Raw genomic sequence first — 18,838 nt, 5'->3', positions numbered from 1 at the left:
TTGTCTTAAGAAACTCATGGTTGAAACTACTCATTGCTTGTTGTCAATTGCATTTGCAGAAATAGCAGAGACATAGTAATAGATTGATAGGTAAACTGTCCAAATGTGAAATAATTAAAGTATGTATTGCATGTTTAGTACACAGTTGAACTGTTTATATAAACACTTAAGATTCTGTGTGAGACGACAGCAAGGACAGAAACTTATCAAATGATTGACAATAGATGATTGTTTAGATATTGATATTTAGTCAGAATTATCTACTACCTCAAAGCTCAAGTCAGTAAGTTCTGCTTGGGTTTTGGCGACATCAAACTTTAGATCTTTGAACAGGCTCTTCAGGTTAGCATAGTCTATATCAGAGCCATGCCTTGTCTCAGCAGGATCTTGGAATGTTTTGATGTTTAAAATGAGTGCCCTTCCTCTTTTCTTACTCATCTGATATACCTGAATACCAAGCTAGTGTTAAAGAAGAAATGTAATAAAAAGTTACTATATGGTCATAATAAAGAATTGTATATTGCTTCATGGTGTACAAAAGCTGTAACTAAACTTTAGGAGCTAATAGCTATATTTGTAGTATAAAATCCTAATCACAAGAAGATAAACAACTATGTGTCAAACCAATATTGTTGTTGAATATAGGCGTACTACGGTGTGTTATCTTTTTCTCAATTAAGCCACAAACTAGTTTTCTTATCTTGTTGAGCTGGAAAAGATTTGTAATAGTTCGCATAGAATTTCTATAGAATTGAGCTCAGTGTTGAAACGTTAAGAATGTGATATAATTCTTTATCAGTCTAACAACATTGACAGCAACAAAGAACATGAGTTATGATCTTCGGGTGACCCGGGCAAAAGTTAACAATAATAAAACTAGGTCATGTCATTTCATGGGAAATTTTATGCCTTTAATAAACCCCACCATGCAGTTGCAAAAATCTCACAATATCTTATTTACTTCAAATAAATACCTCGTCCTTGTTTGTGTAGAGTTCTTTAATTTTTTGCTTTCGAACAGTAGCTAGTCTCATGCTGATCAAGGGAGAAGAAGTCTCATCACAATAACCTTCTTCACTATCGGATACATCACTCTCATCAACTCTTGCTGATATTTGCACAGGAGGCACTCCGTCATCATCACTTGGTTGAGCTACAATTGAAAGCCTGCCTAATTAAATATTGTGATGTGTAGCATTTCAAGCAAAATAGAATCAATATCTTGATAATACACTGATGAATTCACAATAAAAATAGTTACGTAATAAATGATTCGGTTTGTTAATTTTTGCCAAAACTTACGATTAGAATTTGTATATTTATACCATATGTAGATGGAAAAAGTGTTTTAACTACATGTATGTGTTCCCTATGCAACTGATCACCTTCTTCTGAGCTGGCTTGGCAGGATTCCAAGTTGGAAAGATATTCATCAAGCTTTCCTATCTCATTGTCATTGAGTTGAAAGCCTAAAATTTGAAGTTGAAAGTTTACTGATAGTCTGTTTACAGATAGTGTAAATGCAGAACAAAATTTGTTTGTTATTGTTTAGAAACTATAGCTAGTGACTCTCATAAGTAATAATATCTGTCAGAAAAAACCGGAGTACAAAATACAAAATAAAAAGAGTGTAATTGTTTTTTCAATGTGACTAACCTAAAATAATGGATAATAGTGGTGACAACCCTTTCACTGTCATCTATGTACTAATTTATCTACTGGCTTACCACCAGCCATTTTACGGAAAATTGTCGTTTTTGTTTCATGATTGTATAAATACTTTTTCAACTTCAACCTATATATATGAAAAAAAAATTGTTTCCTCACCCCGGATACCCCGTATGGGTGGTAAATTCTGCTCTAACTCGGGTCTCCTACCAGAGACCTGGGAGTTTGAGCACTCGCCTCAAGATCTTAGCTGTTCCCAATAGTGCACTTTTCTGCAACTCACCTGAGTTGATTGTTGTTGGTATTTGGGCAAGCCACATTTTATGCGCCGGTGTTATTGCGACCAGTGCCCCAATGACTACTGGGATTACAGTTGTTCTTACATTCCAGCATTTTTCAATTTCTTCTCCAAGAAAGAAGAAATTGATATATATATTCATATATGTATATATTTATATATATGTATATATATATATATATATATATATATATATATATATATATATATATAGAAGCTTTTGTTATAAATTTTGTTTTGCCAACATGTCAACAAATAGAGCTATGCAAAAAACTTAAGGTATCTATATTCTGTTCATTGCTAAAGCTATGTGAAACTACAATAGCTACGAAGCCAAAACGATCATCTACAATGTTCTTACCAAACTATTGCTCTCACCACCATCAGAGTCAAGGCTGCTATTTAAGTATCTGTGTAATCATGAAAATCTAAATCTAAATCGGTTATTATTTTATCAACACATTATTAGTAATTATATGTTTTCTAACTCAATATGTAGTTACGAAAGCTATAATAACGTTAAATAGTTGGAACACCAGAAATAAAAAAGGTTTATTTTTATGATGAAATTTCCAAATAAAATTTTGAAACTGTTTTGTGATTTCAGGCCAATTTTATAGAAAATATTCGGACAACACTTCTAATGCCTTAAAAGTCCTAAAGATCGTTCTTTACATTGTTAACGAATAATAAAATTATGCTACTATGCAATTGCTGGGAAAGTTGCAGAAATGTGCCTAACGCTGTCGACTCTAGATTACACATTAATGCGCATAAGGCAGTGAAAGAATTAAATTATTCAAATGACTTACATGGAAACTTCAAAGGTGTTAGCATCTTTTCTTGAGCAGAGGAGTGTTTTTTGCAAATGACAGATTTTATTCCGGAATGATTCGCAACCTTGAGCTCAGGTTTCCCTTCACTTGGTTCGTAGTGGAAGTAAAGCCAAGGGGGATTAACCTGAATGTCAGGTTCTGGACTGTCAATGAAGAGGCAGTGAGAGCAGTAGGTACGAATAGCTACACGGCAAGCTTTCCATGACTGAAACAATTGACAAATGATGGCTTCTGTGACGCGAATCAGGCAGTTCCAGGACTCACTCAGCTCTTTAGTCGTAGTTGATACTTTCACAGCGACGACTCTTTTCTGCAAATCATGTACAACACTTGTGATGCTGTCTCCATGTGCAATGCTGACTCCATTATTGTGACCACAAGTTTCATGATAATGGTTTTGGAGAAGATTGAGAACTGTTACAGACATTTGCTGGTGAACGTACTCTGGTATAGACAAACCTCCAAGAAGGATGTCTAATCTTAGTTGGAGTTTGTTTTTGGTTTTGAACAAGACTCCTGGAGACTTCAAAGCCAAAGCTGGGACCAAATATTCGGCATGTAGCGACTCTTGAATGGGGCCATGAATCATCAAAAAAGAGCGTAAAAGCTCTCGTGAGACAGAAAATGACAATGCAGAATCTTTGAGAAGATTTTTTAGAAGAGCTTCGGCCATGACACCATCATAAAACAGTCGTCGTACCAGTTGTTCATATTCAAACTTGCAAATTTCTCGACCGTGATGAGAGAAAACTTGAAACTCGCAAAGATGATTGTCCATCTGCTCTTGTAAAGAATGATGGAAAAGCAGATTTATCATAGAAGTGATCTCACTAAACCTGTGAAAAATGAAAGATGAGAGGCCTTCAATCTTTTCAAAGAAAAACACCCGACCAGCATTGTGCATGTAACGCAAGATAATCAGTGGATCATCATTTGGAAAGTTTTCGAGCACTTTAGAAACTTCAACATATGGCTGTTCAGAGAACTGTTGAATGAAACGCTCCACAGAATTCCATAATTTGGGTAGTTCTACAATATGCTCTTTACATCTTTCATTGAGCTTCTTTTTAAGAAGTTCTATGTTAGATGTCTCTTCCAGATCGTTTCCAAACTCAAAAATCTCTCCTTCATCAAACAATGGTAGGTTCATGTTAGACAGATGCTCAACCACGGTCAACATCTTTGGAACGAGTGTTTCAAGTTGCTTTTCTTCTTTCAGCAATTTCTCTCTTATTGCCTCAGCTTCCATGAGAAGGTCTTCTCGTGCTTCACTCCTCTGAGCACTTGTCAGCTCATCTATGTGAGTGAGAACAAGAATTGGTGGGCCGAGCTTTGGACAGGCCAGATAGAGATGAGATAGCCAATCGAAGCATACCATTCTACATGTTTCTTCTTTTCCATTATCTCGAACATTTTTCGCAAAATTTGCCAAATCTACTACTATCAGAGGTACACACCTCTCTTTGCTGAGAATTTGGTATGCGAGATGGTAAACTCGATTACCACCATAATCAAAAAGTTTGACTTTGGTGGCCTCAAGAGGCAAATCTTCTACTTGAAATACCCTGGTTGTCTCATCATTTTCAGAGCTTCTATCACGATGTGTCAGAGCGCGTTTGCCAGTTTTCAATGTTCTAAATAAGCTTGTTTTGCCAGACAGCGTGTTTCCAATAACAGCTACTGGCACTTCTACCAACTTTACTGGCTTGTCAGCAGCAAGATCAACAAAGAACTTTCTGATAGCATTAATTCCTTGTTCACAAACACTGTATGGAGGCACCTTCAAGTTTTCACACCCTCTACACTCAAGACGAACAAGACTCTTCAGCTCTAAGACTGCACTCTCTATTTTTTCCAGATTTGTGTTTCTCCCCAGATCCAGTTTCACTAGCCTTTCTAGCTTGTAAATCCAGAATGGGAGAGACTGAATGTTGTTGGAAAACAAGTCCAAATATCTCAGCATCTGAAGACTGTGGCATCTAAAATATAGTTTTGTTACTGATTTTTGAACTACAAACAAATTTTAGTAAAACCTTTTGATATGTCCAAAGGCAGTGTCACCAACATAAATAGCAGCATATCACCTCAGATTAAACTCTGCAGTGCATTATTTTAAACCTTTGTGCATTATTATGATTAAATATAACACAATTATTGCAAATCTTTTCATTATATTAATGGCTGAAGGTGCTCAAGAATGTCATTAGTTGTGTTATAGCTACACCAGATTTATTCTTCCATCAATCAGAAATATTATAAAAGTGGGGTAATATCTCCTGTAATCATATATTAAATATGTGCTGCCAAAAATATTTTAACTTTAGTTACACATTTTTATACAAAATATACCTCAATGAAAGTTTGGTGAACCCATTTGATTGAGCACATATATATATATATATATGATATATATATATATATAAATATATATATATATATTTATATATAAGCTCCTGGTAAGGTCAATGAAAATGACCGCGCTAAGATCCTCTGGGACTTCTAAATCCGAACTGACAAGCATGTTCTAGCAAACCAACCAGATATAGTGGTGGTAGACAAGGAGAACAAGAGAGCTACTATAATAGATATAGCAGTACCCAATGACTACAATATAGCCAGCAAGGAAAAATAAAAGATAGAGTAATATCTCCCTCTTGGAGAAGAGATTGAAAAATGCTGGAATGTAAGAACAACTGTAATCCCAGTAGTCATTGGGGCACTGGGCGCAATAACACCGGCGCATAAAATGTGGCTTGCCCAACTACCAACAACAATCAACTCAAGTTAGTTGCAGAAAAGTGCGCTATTGGGAACAGCTAAGATCTTGAGGCGAGTGCTCAAACTCCCAGGTCTCCGGCAGGAGACCCGAGTTAGAGCAGAATTTACCACCCATATGGAGTATCCGGGGTGAGGAAACAATTTTTATTTATTTATATATATATATATGTATATATATATATATAAATAATGCTGCACATGCTTTAATTAAAAGCAAAGCATCAAAGCCTATGCAGCCTCCATGGCCACTTCAGATAAGTTGCCAGCTGAAATTCAATCGGCTGCTCTTACAATGGACTTTCGCCATGATGATGAGGAAAGTGACTGGCACACGAAACCTCTTCAAGGTGCGCTTACCACTGACAAATATCTAAGATTGGCGATCTTCACCAGACATATATGTGGCTGAACAAAAGAAACCTAACGACCATTACAGAGTCGCTAATCATGGCAGCCCAGGAGCAAGTGCTCCCAAAAAGGCAACTCCAAACAAAAATCTCTCACACTAGAGACGATCCTAGATGCAGACTGTGCAAAGATGCACCTGAGACCATCAACACATCATCAGTGGATGCAAGCAGCTAGCAGGAAACGCATACACTGAGCGGCATAATCATGACGCAGTTGTTGTGTATAGAAGTCTATGTGACGAATATGGCCTTAATAAACCACAACACTGGTGGGAAGCTCCGGGTAAGGTGAATGAAAATGAGCGCGCTGAGATCCTCTGGGACTTCTACATCCGGACTGACAAGTATGTCCTGGCGAGCCAACCAGATATAGTGGTGGCGGACAAGGAGAACAAGAGAGCTACTATAATAGATATAGCAGTACCCAATGACTACAATATAGTCAGCAAAGAAAAGGTAGAGAAATATCTCCCTCTTGGAGAAGAGATTGAAAAATGCTGGGATGTAAGAACAACTGTAATCCCAGTAGTCATTGGGGCACTGGGTGCAATAACACCAGCGAATAAAATGTGGCTTGCCCAAATACCAACAGCAATCAACTCAGGTGAGTTGCAGAAAAGTGCGCTACTGGGAACAGCTAAAATCTTGAGGCGAGTGCTCAAACTCCCAGGTCTCTGGTATGAGACCTGAGTTAAGAGCAGAAACTACGACCCATACGGGTTAACCGGGGTGAGAAAACATTTTTCTTTTATATTTAAATACAGCTATATAAAGCTATATATTAAGCTATAGTTAGACAGTTTATGATTTCTCTCTAGCAAACAGATTAATTTAAAAGTACATTTAACCTGCCTCAGTTTTTTATGAACATGTTTGTAGTTAGTATTACAAAATTGTCTGGTACATAACCGGGCGTTGTTCTATGTAACCGAACAGAAATGCAGATTAGCCTGAAAGGCACCGCTCTGTTAACACTTTCGCTACACACTTTATTTCTAGATCTGCCCAAATTCAATTTTTCTATTTGAACATATGTTGAGATGGCGTCTTTAATTTTGAGATAACATGAGAAAGAATGAACATATCTATTATATATCTATCATATGTCTATATGAATATTTAATTAAAAAATAATTGATTCAAAAGTAAGATACTTTATTAAGAAATGGAAAGCACATTGAATTAACTTTATTTAAAATGGTAAAAACTGTTACAAACTTTACCAATATTATTTTGCCAGCGATTATGGTAGTCGCATTTTACTGTCTTCATAATATTCGGTCACTATTACAGTTCTTCAAATAAAATACATGCACTGAAAAGACAGAATCACTTGATATAGAGTGACTGAAGACCCAATAGCAAAGAATGTTTGAAGCTTCTACAGCTTAAATGATTGGGGTATTATTTTTCGTCAGTGGTTTTTCAGTGGTAAACCTTTTGTTTGATAATCAAGGAGCTGTTGGTGAGTGGCTTGCTGATTAATCTATATCGTTAGCAACAAGCTTGTTTTCATGGAGATCAAATCTTATTGGTCTATTCGAAGCAAAAGCTGAATAATCATAAACTGATCCATAGTCTAAAAGCTGATGTATCGGCTTCCAGCAACAAAGAGATGGTAACCTGAGCCGATACATAGGCTTGTGGTAGTGAAAGAGTTAACTATAGTTAAAGCGGAAAGTTCAAAAGACATGAAGTAAAAATAGAACTCTGTGTTTATAATGCAAACTTGTACACCTATTTATGAGTTATTCACATAACACATACTAAAAATACTAAGGAGTCACTTGTTGAAAGTTGGAAGTTGTTATGAAAGCTCTAATTGTATTGTTGTAAAAAATGCTCTCTAAAAGCAAGTTCAAAGTTGATCATGTTTCAAAGTAAGTGATTTACTTTGCAAAAAAATTTCAGATTCAATCTGCGTTTCTAGACAAATTTTAAAATAAATTCCATAGTTTATGTGATGTTTTGATAGATGACAAATAGATAAAGTATAATCTATTCATAGAGAAGAGGTAGTAGTACAATGAGCAATCGGCAGCAGCTGTGACCTGACACCCATATGAATATGTTAGAATTACAAGGATATAATAACAACTACAAGAAACTACTGCTTATCAAACTGTTTTGAGAATTTAAAATGTTTTCTGTTTTCAATTTTCTATTTACCTATTGGTCACGCCGAGTTAAAATTTGCAGATGAGAAACAATTTCAAGACTATGCATATGCATTAAACTAAACAGATGCTATATTCTACCTTTTTTACAATAAATACTTTTTGATACAATTAATAATGTTTTTTTTAAATATCATTATTTTTGAGATTCTAACAGCACATTTTGAATTGTAACAGTTGTCACTGAGCTATCAAAATATATTTACATTGAATATTATCAGAAATATTTTAAACAAAAAACGAAAATATTCATTCATATATTCAGTCAAAAACACTGACAATTATAAAGTAATTTTGGAGGGTATAAATTCAACGCAAACTATTACTTTAAGAATCACTATTAATAGTACTTGGATATTTCTTATGGAAACTTCAAATGAGTAACATTAGACAAGGAATTCCTACTTGATATGCTGAATTTTATATCTCTCACTACTACTTGTAGTCATGGAAACCAAGTTGTAGATGTTTATTCGTACAAAAATTAGCATTCAACAAGAATATAAATCATAGCTTTCTGGCCAAATGAAGTACTGTAGCAAAATTTTGCAACCATTTCATCCAATTGCTGGTAAAATTTACTGAATATTGACTATTATATAAATATATTGAGTTGAGACTAGTAATATAGGTTTAGGAAATATAAGAAATAAAGGTAGTGTTGGTTATAATTACATATGGTATAATTTACTCTCACTTCAACTGAATAAACTTTTGGCTACTATAACTTACATATTATTCATCAGTTTTTTGCATGTTGTATTTCTGGCATTTTACATATATATTTAAAACAGTTTAAAAATACTATCAAACTTTAACCTTTTGAACCTTAATAGTCGGTTTTCCAGCATTGCCAAGGGTGTGTCAAAATCCTTAACAACTGGAATTGCGGCATTCACATGGCTTTGTTTACAAAAGCCGTTTCTAAGTAAAAGCGTAAACTAATCAAATTAATTCTTGCACAGGATGTTAGACCAAAAATTTATCTTTCATTTGTAACAATTTTCAAATATCTTTATCTACTTTTTTCATAATAATAACAAATCTTTATTAGGACGATATTGCAAAAAATCGAGACCGCTCACTCGTTGGTAGGTAATAAATGATTGTGTTGCAAATAAATAGTTTTATGATATTAACTTGAATATTCTAGAATAAATTGAATAAAGAAATAATGATTAACATGTGCTCGATGTATATGATACCAGTGTAAATGTTTTTTACAAATTTTTAAAATCATACTAACTTTTATAGTTTTAGCTTGAGTCATGGTGAAATACAGTTTTTTTCTGTTTGATGAAATTTATTGGGGTTGCCCGATTTTTTACTAGTAAACCTAATATAATTGTATTATGAGCGCAATTAGAAATATTTAGTTAAAGTTTAAAAACTTCGGATCTTTGGACCAACTGATCAGGGTTGCTGACACACATTGACAAAAACGGCCAGGATTGAAAGGATTAAACTGTGAAGCTTTTTGAAAACCATTAAGTATTATGTTAAAAATGTTTGTTCTTCAAGTGAAATCTTTTTACACATTTTGCCAAGTATTACAAAACTGAATGATTAGACGAGTAGGTGGGAATTTAACTATACATAAATTTTATGATAATAAGAGATGCACACATTTGCTTAACTTGTCTCAATGTTTTTGTGCTATCTATTTGTACTTTTATGAACCCTTTTCAATTGAAGAAATGCTAAAGAAATTGTATCAATTTACTTTATGCCCAGCTCCAATCAGAAAGTTTATCAAATCAAATAATCTTTCTAATGTGGTTTCTTTGTATAAGGATGTGGTTAAATGCTGGTAACACAGAGTTTTGTAGGCCAAAAAGATTTATTTATTCTGGTATGAACCAATATAACCTCCAATTCTAAGAGGTTTCACAACAGAAAAGTAAATGATATTCTACATCATATAAATTATACAGTTTTGCTCTGATAAATGACTTAGTTTTATTTGCTCATTATATGATGTGTTATTAAGTGTTGTAGATATAATATAACCATCTAGTGCAATAAATGATAGCTGAGAATATACGGGTACTTTATCTTACTTTTACATATTTAAAAGTATTTTGACTGTTATATATTGGGAGATGTTGAAACATCGTGCGACTGTCTTTATTAATTTGTTGTTTGATGAATGAATATTGACTGGAAGACAAACTACTCACATAAACTAAAACCTTAACTATTTCACTATCGCAAGCCGATGTATCAGCTTGGGTTATCACCCCTTTGTGGCTTTAAGCCGATACATCGACTTTTAAACAGTGTGTTAATTTATTTATAATTACTCAGCTTTTGTTTCAGATGAACCAAAAAGATCTATCTCCATTAAAATAAGCTTGTTTTTAACGATATTGACTAAACTAATCAGCAGGCTTCTCACTAGCGGCTCATTGATTACAAGACAGAAAGTTCGCTGCGAAAAAACCAGAGCAAAAAGGAATACCACTATTGTTTACAGCTGTGGAAGATTGTAACACCATTAGTCATTGGGACTCCAGTAACTGTATATCGAGTAATTCTGACTCTTCTAGTGCACGTGTTTCATGTGATAAACTGTCATGGTAACTGAATAATATTATAGTGACAGTCAAACTATGACTCTCGAATTTGCTAGCAAAATAATGTTGGTAAAGTTTGTAAAATTTTGTTGTTGTTTAATAAAACTCATTAAATTTTTCACTTTATTTCCTAATAAAATATCTTCATTTTAACAAATTCTTTTTCTAAAGTACATGGATATCTTGGTTCTTTCTCATGCTATCACAAAATTAGTGATGTTATGTCGCAATTTGTGTAAATAGAAATAAAGATTTTGGCCAGAGCTGGAAGTAATTTCGGTAGCAAAAATGTTTAATTATCTGCAAAAAAATGTGAAACTTTATAACAATGTGTGTCTCAATAACAGGTGTTGGTAAAAATTCCAAAACAACTGATGGAACAAAAAAAATCTGAAAAGTGTGGCATGAGCTTATGATATTGATGCACAGAATGTTTAGTGCCTCAACAGAAAATGTATGGGTTGATAATTTGGATAAATAAAAACTTTTTAAAATATGGCTATGAGCTGTTAATGACCTGTCCTATGAAAACATCAGCATGATAAGTAAATTGTCGTAGAAACCAACTAGATCACCAACAGAGCCAGCCAGGAAAATGACTGAGCTGTGTAGATATTTGGCTGGGTCGGTACAATAAAGATATCTTGGCCAATTTTCCAAAGAAGTACGAGCTAATTGCTGTACCTATATAAAGAATAGCTGCGCTTTTGCTTGGTAAGAGAAGAATAAAAAATGATAAGCGCTAATCTACTATATAAACGGCAATTGTAGTCTGTCTGTTTATCTGTATGCGTATGTATGTGTCCCCTTCTAGAGTACCATACTTTTCGGACTATTAGCAGTTACTAGGCATCTAGGACGCATTAACGGGAATCTCCGGTAGTGCGAGTAGTATATAGAGAGCAGATCTACACACAAAAGTGACGGATCCAGCGGGGGGATAGAAAAAGGGGGTTGTGAATTAAATTGGCTAGGGGTGTAGATTGAATCGTGTGGAGTTGAATGAGATGTTGGGGTTTGGGGGGAAATTGTGGTGTAGAACAGGGGGTTGAATTCGAGGGGTTACGGATCCGCTCCTGGCGTAATCGGCGGATTATCTGTGGATGAGTCATCGGATTAGCGGGGGATGAGTCATCCGATTGAACGCGGATTATCGCGGGATTAGTCGGGGGAATCGTCGCGGATTAGTCGGGCGAATCGTCGCCGATTATCGGTGGAATAGTGGGGGTGAATATCTGGGACATCGAGGGCTGGATGGTTTTCCGGAGTGGATCTCGCGGATTATCGAGGAGAGCGAGAGATTACCTAGCGGATGAGTGAGGGGGTTAATATCTGGGACACCGAGGGGTTGATTTTCCGGAGATTGTTATATATTTGGTTGAATGAGAGATAAGTTTTTATTATAAAATATAAACTATAAATGTTACCAAAAATTCAAAATCATTCTGTCATTCGTTTTAAAAAGGAAAGTTTTGGAATACATCTTTCTTGAATTTCATTCAATCCCAATTTTCTTCTTCTTCTTTCATTGTCGAATGAGAATGAACTGTCTACAATCAAAACATACATTATTTTTAGTGAGATATAGTAAAAGTAAGACATACAATCAGATTAGATCATTCATTCAAACTAAAAATCAAATATAATGTAATACTTACTGAAGAAGAAGATCCATCCTTTTTCTGAATGGAATCTTCCTGTTGAGATACGGGAGCCTGCAATTGCATTGATTACAGTCAGGATGGATTACTATAACCTTGCTGAGATAGTAGACTCTACATTCACAATGGACTCCAACTTAAATTGTAAATTTCAATTGCATTAGTCATCGAATCATAGAATGATATGCAAGATGTAATGCAAACAGAATAGGATATGCAATCAGCTAGAGTAGGACATACAGACAATAAGAAAAACAAATATGTTACATCACATAGTCAGACTAGGACACACAGACAGAGGAGGATATTCAGTTAAAATAAAGAAATAAATATAATGTACTACTTACTGAAGATTCAAATTCATAAAGCCTTCTCCGAAAAGGACTATATTTAGTTCGGTGATGCCCAGGATCCTACAATTGCATTGATTATAGTCAGAGTAGAACATGCAGACAAATTAAAACACCGTCAGGTCTTACTTTGAATTTCAATTCCAACTCCTTTTGTTTTAAAGTGGAGTTATACAAAATATTAATTACTGTTTTCACAGATTGATACTCATTTTAACATTCCTACATACCAATTGGAGTGAATTTTGTTGAATGTATTTGATCTTTAGTTACATGTTTTATCATTATACAACGATATTAGACGAAATAAATATAATGTAATACTTACTTTTAAAGTCAATGTAACATCGAAGTTACGAAAGAACTCCTCTCTTTGCTGCTGCATGACCAATGATTTCTACAATAATTTCCAAATTACTTTGTATAATTTAATTGTTTCATTTAAGCAAACCCTATAATTCGAAATATATTTAATATGTAGTTTATATTCTCAAGTTTCCTTTAACCCTTTCACTGCCGAGCATGTACAAATTTGGGTATTTGCCAAGTACCAGCCATTTTACTGAAAATTGCCGATATTGCTTCATGGTATGTAAACAGTATTTTTTCCAATTTCAATCTCTATTCAGAACAATTTTGTTACATATTTTAATTTGCTAACATTGTAGCCATCATTGCTATGCAAAAATTCAACGAATCTATACTTTGTGCGATGATAAAGCTGTGTGATGCTATGATCGATGCGAAGCTAAAACGATCTTCGGTGTTTCTTACTCTCACAAAATTATTACTTTCACTACTCTCAGAGACAGTGCTGCTGCTTCAACTATCTGTATAATCACGAAAATCTGAATCTGAAATGGCTATAATGCCATCAACATTACTAATTACCTGTTTTCTGACTCGCGCGCGGTAATTAATGAACTCACACAAAAAATGTTCGTTATAAAATTAGAAGTTCTCTAACAAAAGTTTGAAATTGATTCGTTACTTTAGGTTAATTTTATAGACAAATCTTCAGACAACGCTGTCAATTTCATAAAAGTCTGAAAGACCGTGGGTTATGCTGTCAACGAATAATAAAATGAGTTAACTACGCAATGGCTGGGAAAGTCGCATTAATGCGTCTACGGCAGTGAAAGGGTTAATCAAAAATATAATTTAGTAAAATATTATAATGTAATACTTACTTTCTTTTGAAGCTTGATCTTGTTTCGAAAAGCCTTCTGTTTTTCAGGATCTACCTCTCTACCCCAAGGGCAGTAGCCCCATATCTCCACACACGTGTCGATGCAATTTGTCTGAGTTAGGAGTCTATCCACGTTTTTGTCTCGAGCACACATTGTAAACTATTATAAATAAAATGAGATGAAAAACTTATTCTTTCTCGTTGCTTATATAGTAAGTAGAAGCAATGTTATGGTTCATTAAATTTGTGTAATTTATGTTCACGAAATTGTAAAATCAGCTAAACAGTTTTCGCGAAATTCACTTTCGCGAAATTCAATTTCGCGAAAGGTGACTATATAATGTATATGTGTAATTTCGCGAAATCCAATTTCGCGAAATCCAATTTCACGAAATTCAATTTCGCGAAAGTTGACTATATAATATATATGTGTAATTTCGCGAAATCCAATTTCGCGAAATCCGATTTCGCAAAATTCACTTTCGCGAAATTCAATTTCGCGAAAGTTGACTATATAATATATATGTGTAATTTCGCGAAATCCAATTTCGCGAAATTCACTTTCGCGAAATTCAATTTCGCGAAAATCTGTTTACTATTTTCGCTTCATTAATTCCTTTGGACACACCCATCATTCTTCAATTCACTATATAAGCGTTGCATAATCTGATGGAATATTCTGCCTCATTAACCATCTCTTGATACCTACTTATATTTGAGAATTTGGGTCGATCGAGTGTTGATACCATAAGGCTTGTATGCTTCAGCTAGAATTCTGTTAGCCGGCTACTCGCGATTAAGTTCGTTGAGTGTCGCTGTTTTCAGGGGCTGTTGTGTGGACAAGCGCCTTGGCATTCGACTTGATTGTTTTCCTAGGTTTACCTATGGAATTCTCCTGTTTGGTTTGGCTTAACCATTCCATAACAGTTTCTCGAACAGTAAATAGATGAAGATGATGAACTAGTAAAGGGGCATACATGGATTAATATGTGGATTATTTTGAGGATAGCTCCAACTCAGTGTGAGTATATCAATATATAAAACTTATATCAAAAAGTAAATAATATTCGGTTGTATTTGTTACCAACTTTATTTCGATATAAAGTATATATGTATATTCAATTGTAAAATATAGAAAAAAAAAATTTATGTCAGATCTTCTAGTAATTTAACAATTTGGGAAGTTCCTTGAATATGTACATTGTCAACACCTTCATTTTCTTCGTTATTAAGACTTTTACTAATTTTTTTTTTTCATTCCAATCATATCTATCTAGTATAGTTTTTCGAACTACATGATCTCATGTATCTGTTTCAGAAATTTTTAGCATAACTGTTAGAAAATCTTCTATTGAACATCCTCTGCTCCAAAATATTGCAAAGAGAAGACAGTAATCTCCACATGTTGTTGAAATAATTGTTTCCAATGAAACAACCTTGTTGCCAATGACGTGCAACTAAATTTTTGGTTCAACAATTCCATTTCTAATTATTTTTTCAAAAACGGTAAAACCAGACCGTTATCGTCATGACAATAAGAAACACACCGAGTTTGTTCAACGCAAAGAAAAGCGTCAGGAATTTTGTGAGAGTAAGAGTTGCTAAACAATTTTACACCTATCTTGTGGAGAATTTTGTTCTGAATAAGATACATTTAAAAGTAAAACGATATATGTTTTCATTTTTTGAGATATTGCTTAAATACTAACGGTATATCGGATTTTTTAGAAAATCCGTTTGAATTAACTTGGGCAGAATAATCGTTTGGTCAACAATTAACGTGGTAGCGAAAGAGTTAATATACAAGTGAGCAGTGATTATAAATGTATATATAACAATAAAATGTGAGTAAGATAAAAGCTACTGAAGATACAATAAACAAAGCTAGGATTGTGCTAGTCCATGTTGATATACAAGGGAGCAGTGATTATAAATATATATATATAATAAATCGTGAGTAAGATAAAAGCTACTGAAGATACAATAATCAAAGCAGAATTGTACTAGTCTATGTTGATGTACAAGTGGGCAATGATTATAAATGTATATATAATAATAAAATGAGAGTAAGATAAAAGCTACTGAAGATACAATAAACAAAGCTAGGACTGTACTAGTCCATGTTAATATACAAGTGAGCAGTGATTATAAATATATATATAATAATAAAATGAGAGTGAGTAATGTGAGTATATATAATAATACATTTTATTATTATATATAATTATAATCACTGCTCACTTGTATATTAACATGGACTAGCACAGTCCTAGCTTTGTTTATTGTATCTTCAGTAGCTTTTATCTTACTCACATTTTATTATTATATATACATTTATAATCATTGCTCACTTGTACACCAACATAGACTAGTACAATCCTAGTTTTTGTTTATTGTATCTTCAGTAGCTTTTATCTTACACACATTTTATTATTATATATATTTATAATCACTGCTCCCTTGTATATCATCATGGACTAGTACAATCCTAGCTTTGATTGTATCTTCAGTAGCTTTTATCTTACTCACATTTTATTATTATATATACATTTATAATCATTGCTCACTTGTATATCAGCATGGCCTAGCACAATCCTAGTTTTGCTTATTGTATCTTTAGTAGATTTTATCTTACTCACATTTTATTATTATATATACATTTATAATCACTGCTCACTTGTATATTAACATGGCCTAGCACAATCCTAACTTTGTTTATTGTATCTTCAGTAGCTTTTATCTTACTCACATTTTATTATATATACATTTAAAATCATTGCTCACTTGTACATCAACAGGGTCTAGCACAATCCTAGCTTTGTTTTATTGTATCTTCAGTATCTTTTATCTTACTCACGTTTTATTATTATATATTCATTTATATTCGCTGCTCACTTGTATATTAACATAGACTAGCACAATCCTAGCTCTGTTTATTGTATCTTCAGTAACTTTTATCTTACTCACATTTTATTATTATATATACATTTATAATCACTGCTCACTTGTATATTAACACGGACTAGCACAATCCTAGCTTTGTTTATTCTATCTTGAGTAGCTTTTATCTTACTCACATTTTATTATTATATATACATTTATAATCACTGCTCACTTGTACATTAACATGGACTAGCACAACCCTAGCTTTTATCATACTCACATTTTATTATTATATATACATTTATAATCACTGCTCACTTGTATATCAACATGGACTAGCACAATCCTAGCTTTGTTTATTGTATCTTCAGTAGCTTTTATCAATTATTCTAAAGTGCTGTAAAAGATCATCAGGAGTGTTAATAAAGTACTGAGAATAAGTATGTGTACAATTATTATAAAGTGCTGTAAGAGAACATCAGGAGTATTAATAAAGTACAGAGAATAAGTATATGTACAATTATTATAAAGTGCTGTAAGAGATCATCAAGGGTGTTAATAAAGTACAGAGAATAAGTATATGTACAATTATTATAAAGTGCTGTCAGAGATCATCAGGATTGTTAATAAAGTACAGAGAAAAAGTATATGTACAATTATTATAAAGTGTAGTAAGAGATCATCAGGAGTGTTATTAAAGTACAGATAATAAGTATATGTACAATTATTATAAAGTTCTGTAAGAGTTCATCAAGAGTGTTAATAAAGTACAGAGAATAAGTATATGTACAATTATTATAAAGTGCTGTAAGAGATCATCAAGAGTGTTAATAAAGTACTGAGAATAAGTATATGTACAATTATTATAAAGTGCTGTAAGAGATCATCAGGTGTGGTAAAAAAGTACAGATAATAAGTATGTGTACAATTATTATAAAGTTTAGTAAAAGACCATCAAGAGTGTTAATAAAATACAGAGAATAAGTATATGTACAATTATTATAAAGTGCTGTAAGAGATCATCAAGAGTGTTAATAAAGTACTGAGAATAAGTATATGTACAATTATTATAAAGTGCTGTAAGAGATCATCAGGTGTGGTAAAAAAGTACAGATAATAAGTATGTGTACAATTATTATAAAGTGTAGTAAAAGACCATCAAGAGTGTTAATAAAATACAGAGAATAAGTATGTGTACAATTATTATAAAGTGTAGTAAGAGATCATCAAGAGTGTTAATAAAGTACAGAGAATAAGTATGTGTACAATTATTCTAAAGTGCTGTAAAAGATCATCAGGAGTGTTAATAAAGTACTGAGAATAAGTATGTGTACAATTATTATAAAGTGTTGTAAGAGAACATCAGGAGTATTAATAAAGTACAGAGAATAAGTATATGTACAATTATTATAAAGTGCTGTAAGAGATCATCAAGAGTGTTAATAAAGTACAGAGAATAAGTATATGTACAATTATTATAAAGTGCTGTCAGAGATCATCAGGATTGTTAATAAAGTACAGAGAATAAGTATATGTACAATTATTATAAAGTGTAGTAAGAGATCATCAGGAGTGTTATTAAAGTACAGATAATAAGTATATGTACAATTATTATAAAGTTCTGTAAGAGTTCATCAAGAGTGTTAATAAAGTACAGATATTAAGTATATGTACAATTATTATAAAGTGCTGTAAGAGATCATCAAGAGTGTTAATAAAGTACAGAGAATAAGTATATGTACAATTATTATAAAGTGTTGTAAGAGATCATCAGGTGTGTTAACAAAGTACAGATAATAAGTATATGTACAATTATTATAAAGTGCTGTAAGAGTTCATCAAGAGTGTTAATAAAGTACAGATATTAAGTATATGTACAATTATTATAAAGTGCTGTAAGAGATCATTAGGGGTGTTAATAAAGTACAGATAATAAGTATATGTACAATTATTATAAAGTGTAGTAAGAGATCATCAGGTGTGTTAATAAAGTACAGAGAATAAGTATATGT

At 33.0% G+C, this 18,838-nt stretch overlaps 1 protein-coding gene across 1 annotated transcript; it reads right to left on the bottom strand.

Annotated features, from left to right (window-relative positions):
- Nucleotides 1-246: 246 nt before the first annotated feature.
- Nucleotides 247-4,765, bottom strand: LOC137390452 (malignant fibrous histiocytoma-amplified sequence 1 homolog). Its single transcript, XM_068076781.1, has 4 exons — nt 2,779-4,765; nt 1,386-1,469; nt 975-1,153; nt 247-447 (listed from the first exon to the last, which is right to left on the bottom strand). Exons 1-4 carry the CDS (start codon nt 4,763-4,765, stop codon nt 247-249), a joined length of 2,451 nt encoding a protein of 816 aa, XP_067932882.1.
- Nucleotides 4,766-18,838: the final 14,073 nt, after the last annotated feature.

The sequence above is a fragment of the Watersipora subatra genome, chromosome 3 (genome assembly GCF_963576615.1).
Source record: "Watersipora subatra chromosome 3, tzWatSuba1.1, whole genome shotgun sequence".
In the NCBI taxonomy this organism is placed as follows: Eukaryota; Metazoa; Bryozoa; class Gymnolaemata; order Cheilostomatida; family Watersiporidae; genus Watersipora; species Watersipora subatra.
This window is presented reverse-complemented; position numbering and strand designations above follow the sequence as displayed.

Excerpts from the sequence above, each read along its gene's own strand:
- LOC137390452 (XM_068076781.1), bottom strand. The coding sequence starts at position 4,765 with ATGCTGAGATATTTGGACTTGTTTTCCAACAACATTCAGTCTCTCCCA. Across the intron at positions 1,154-1,385 it reads CCAAGCCAGCTCAGAAGAAG|CTCAACCAAGTGATGATGAC; the intron begins GTGATCAGTTGC and ends TTTCAATTGTAG. Across the intron at positions 448-974 it reads TCTACACAAACAAGGACGAG|GTATATCAGATGAGTAAGAA; the intron begins GTATTTATTTGA and ends CTTGGTATTCAG.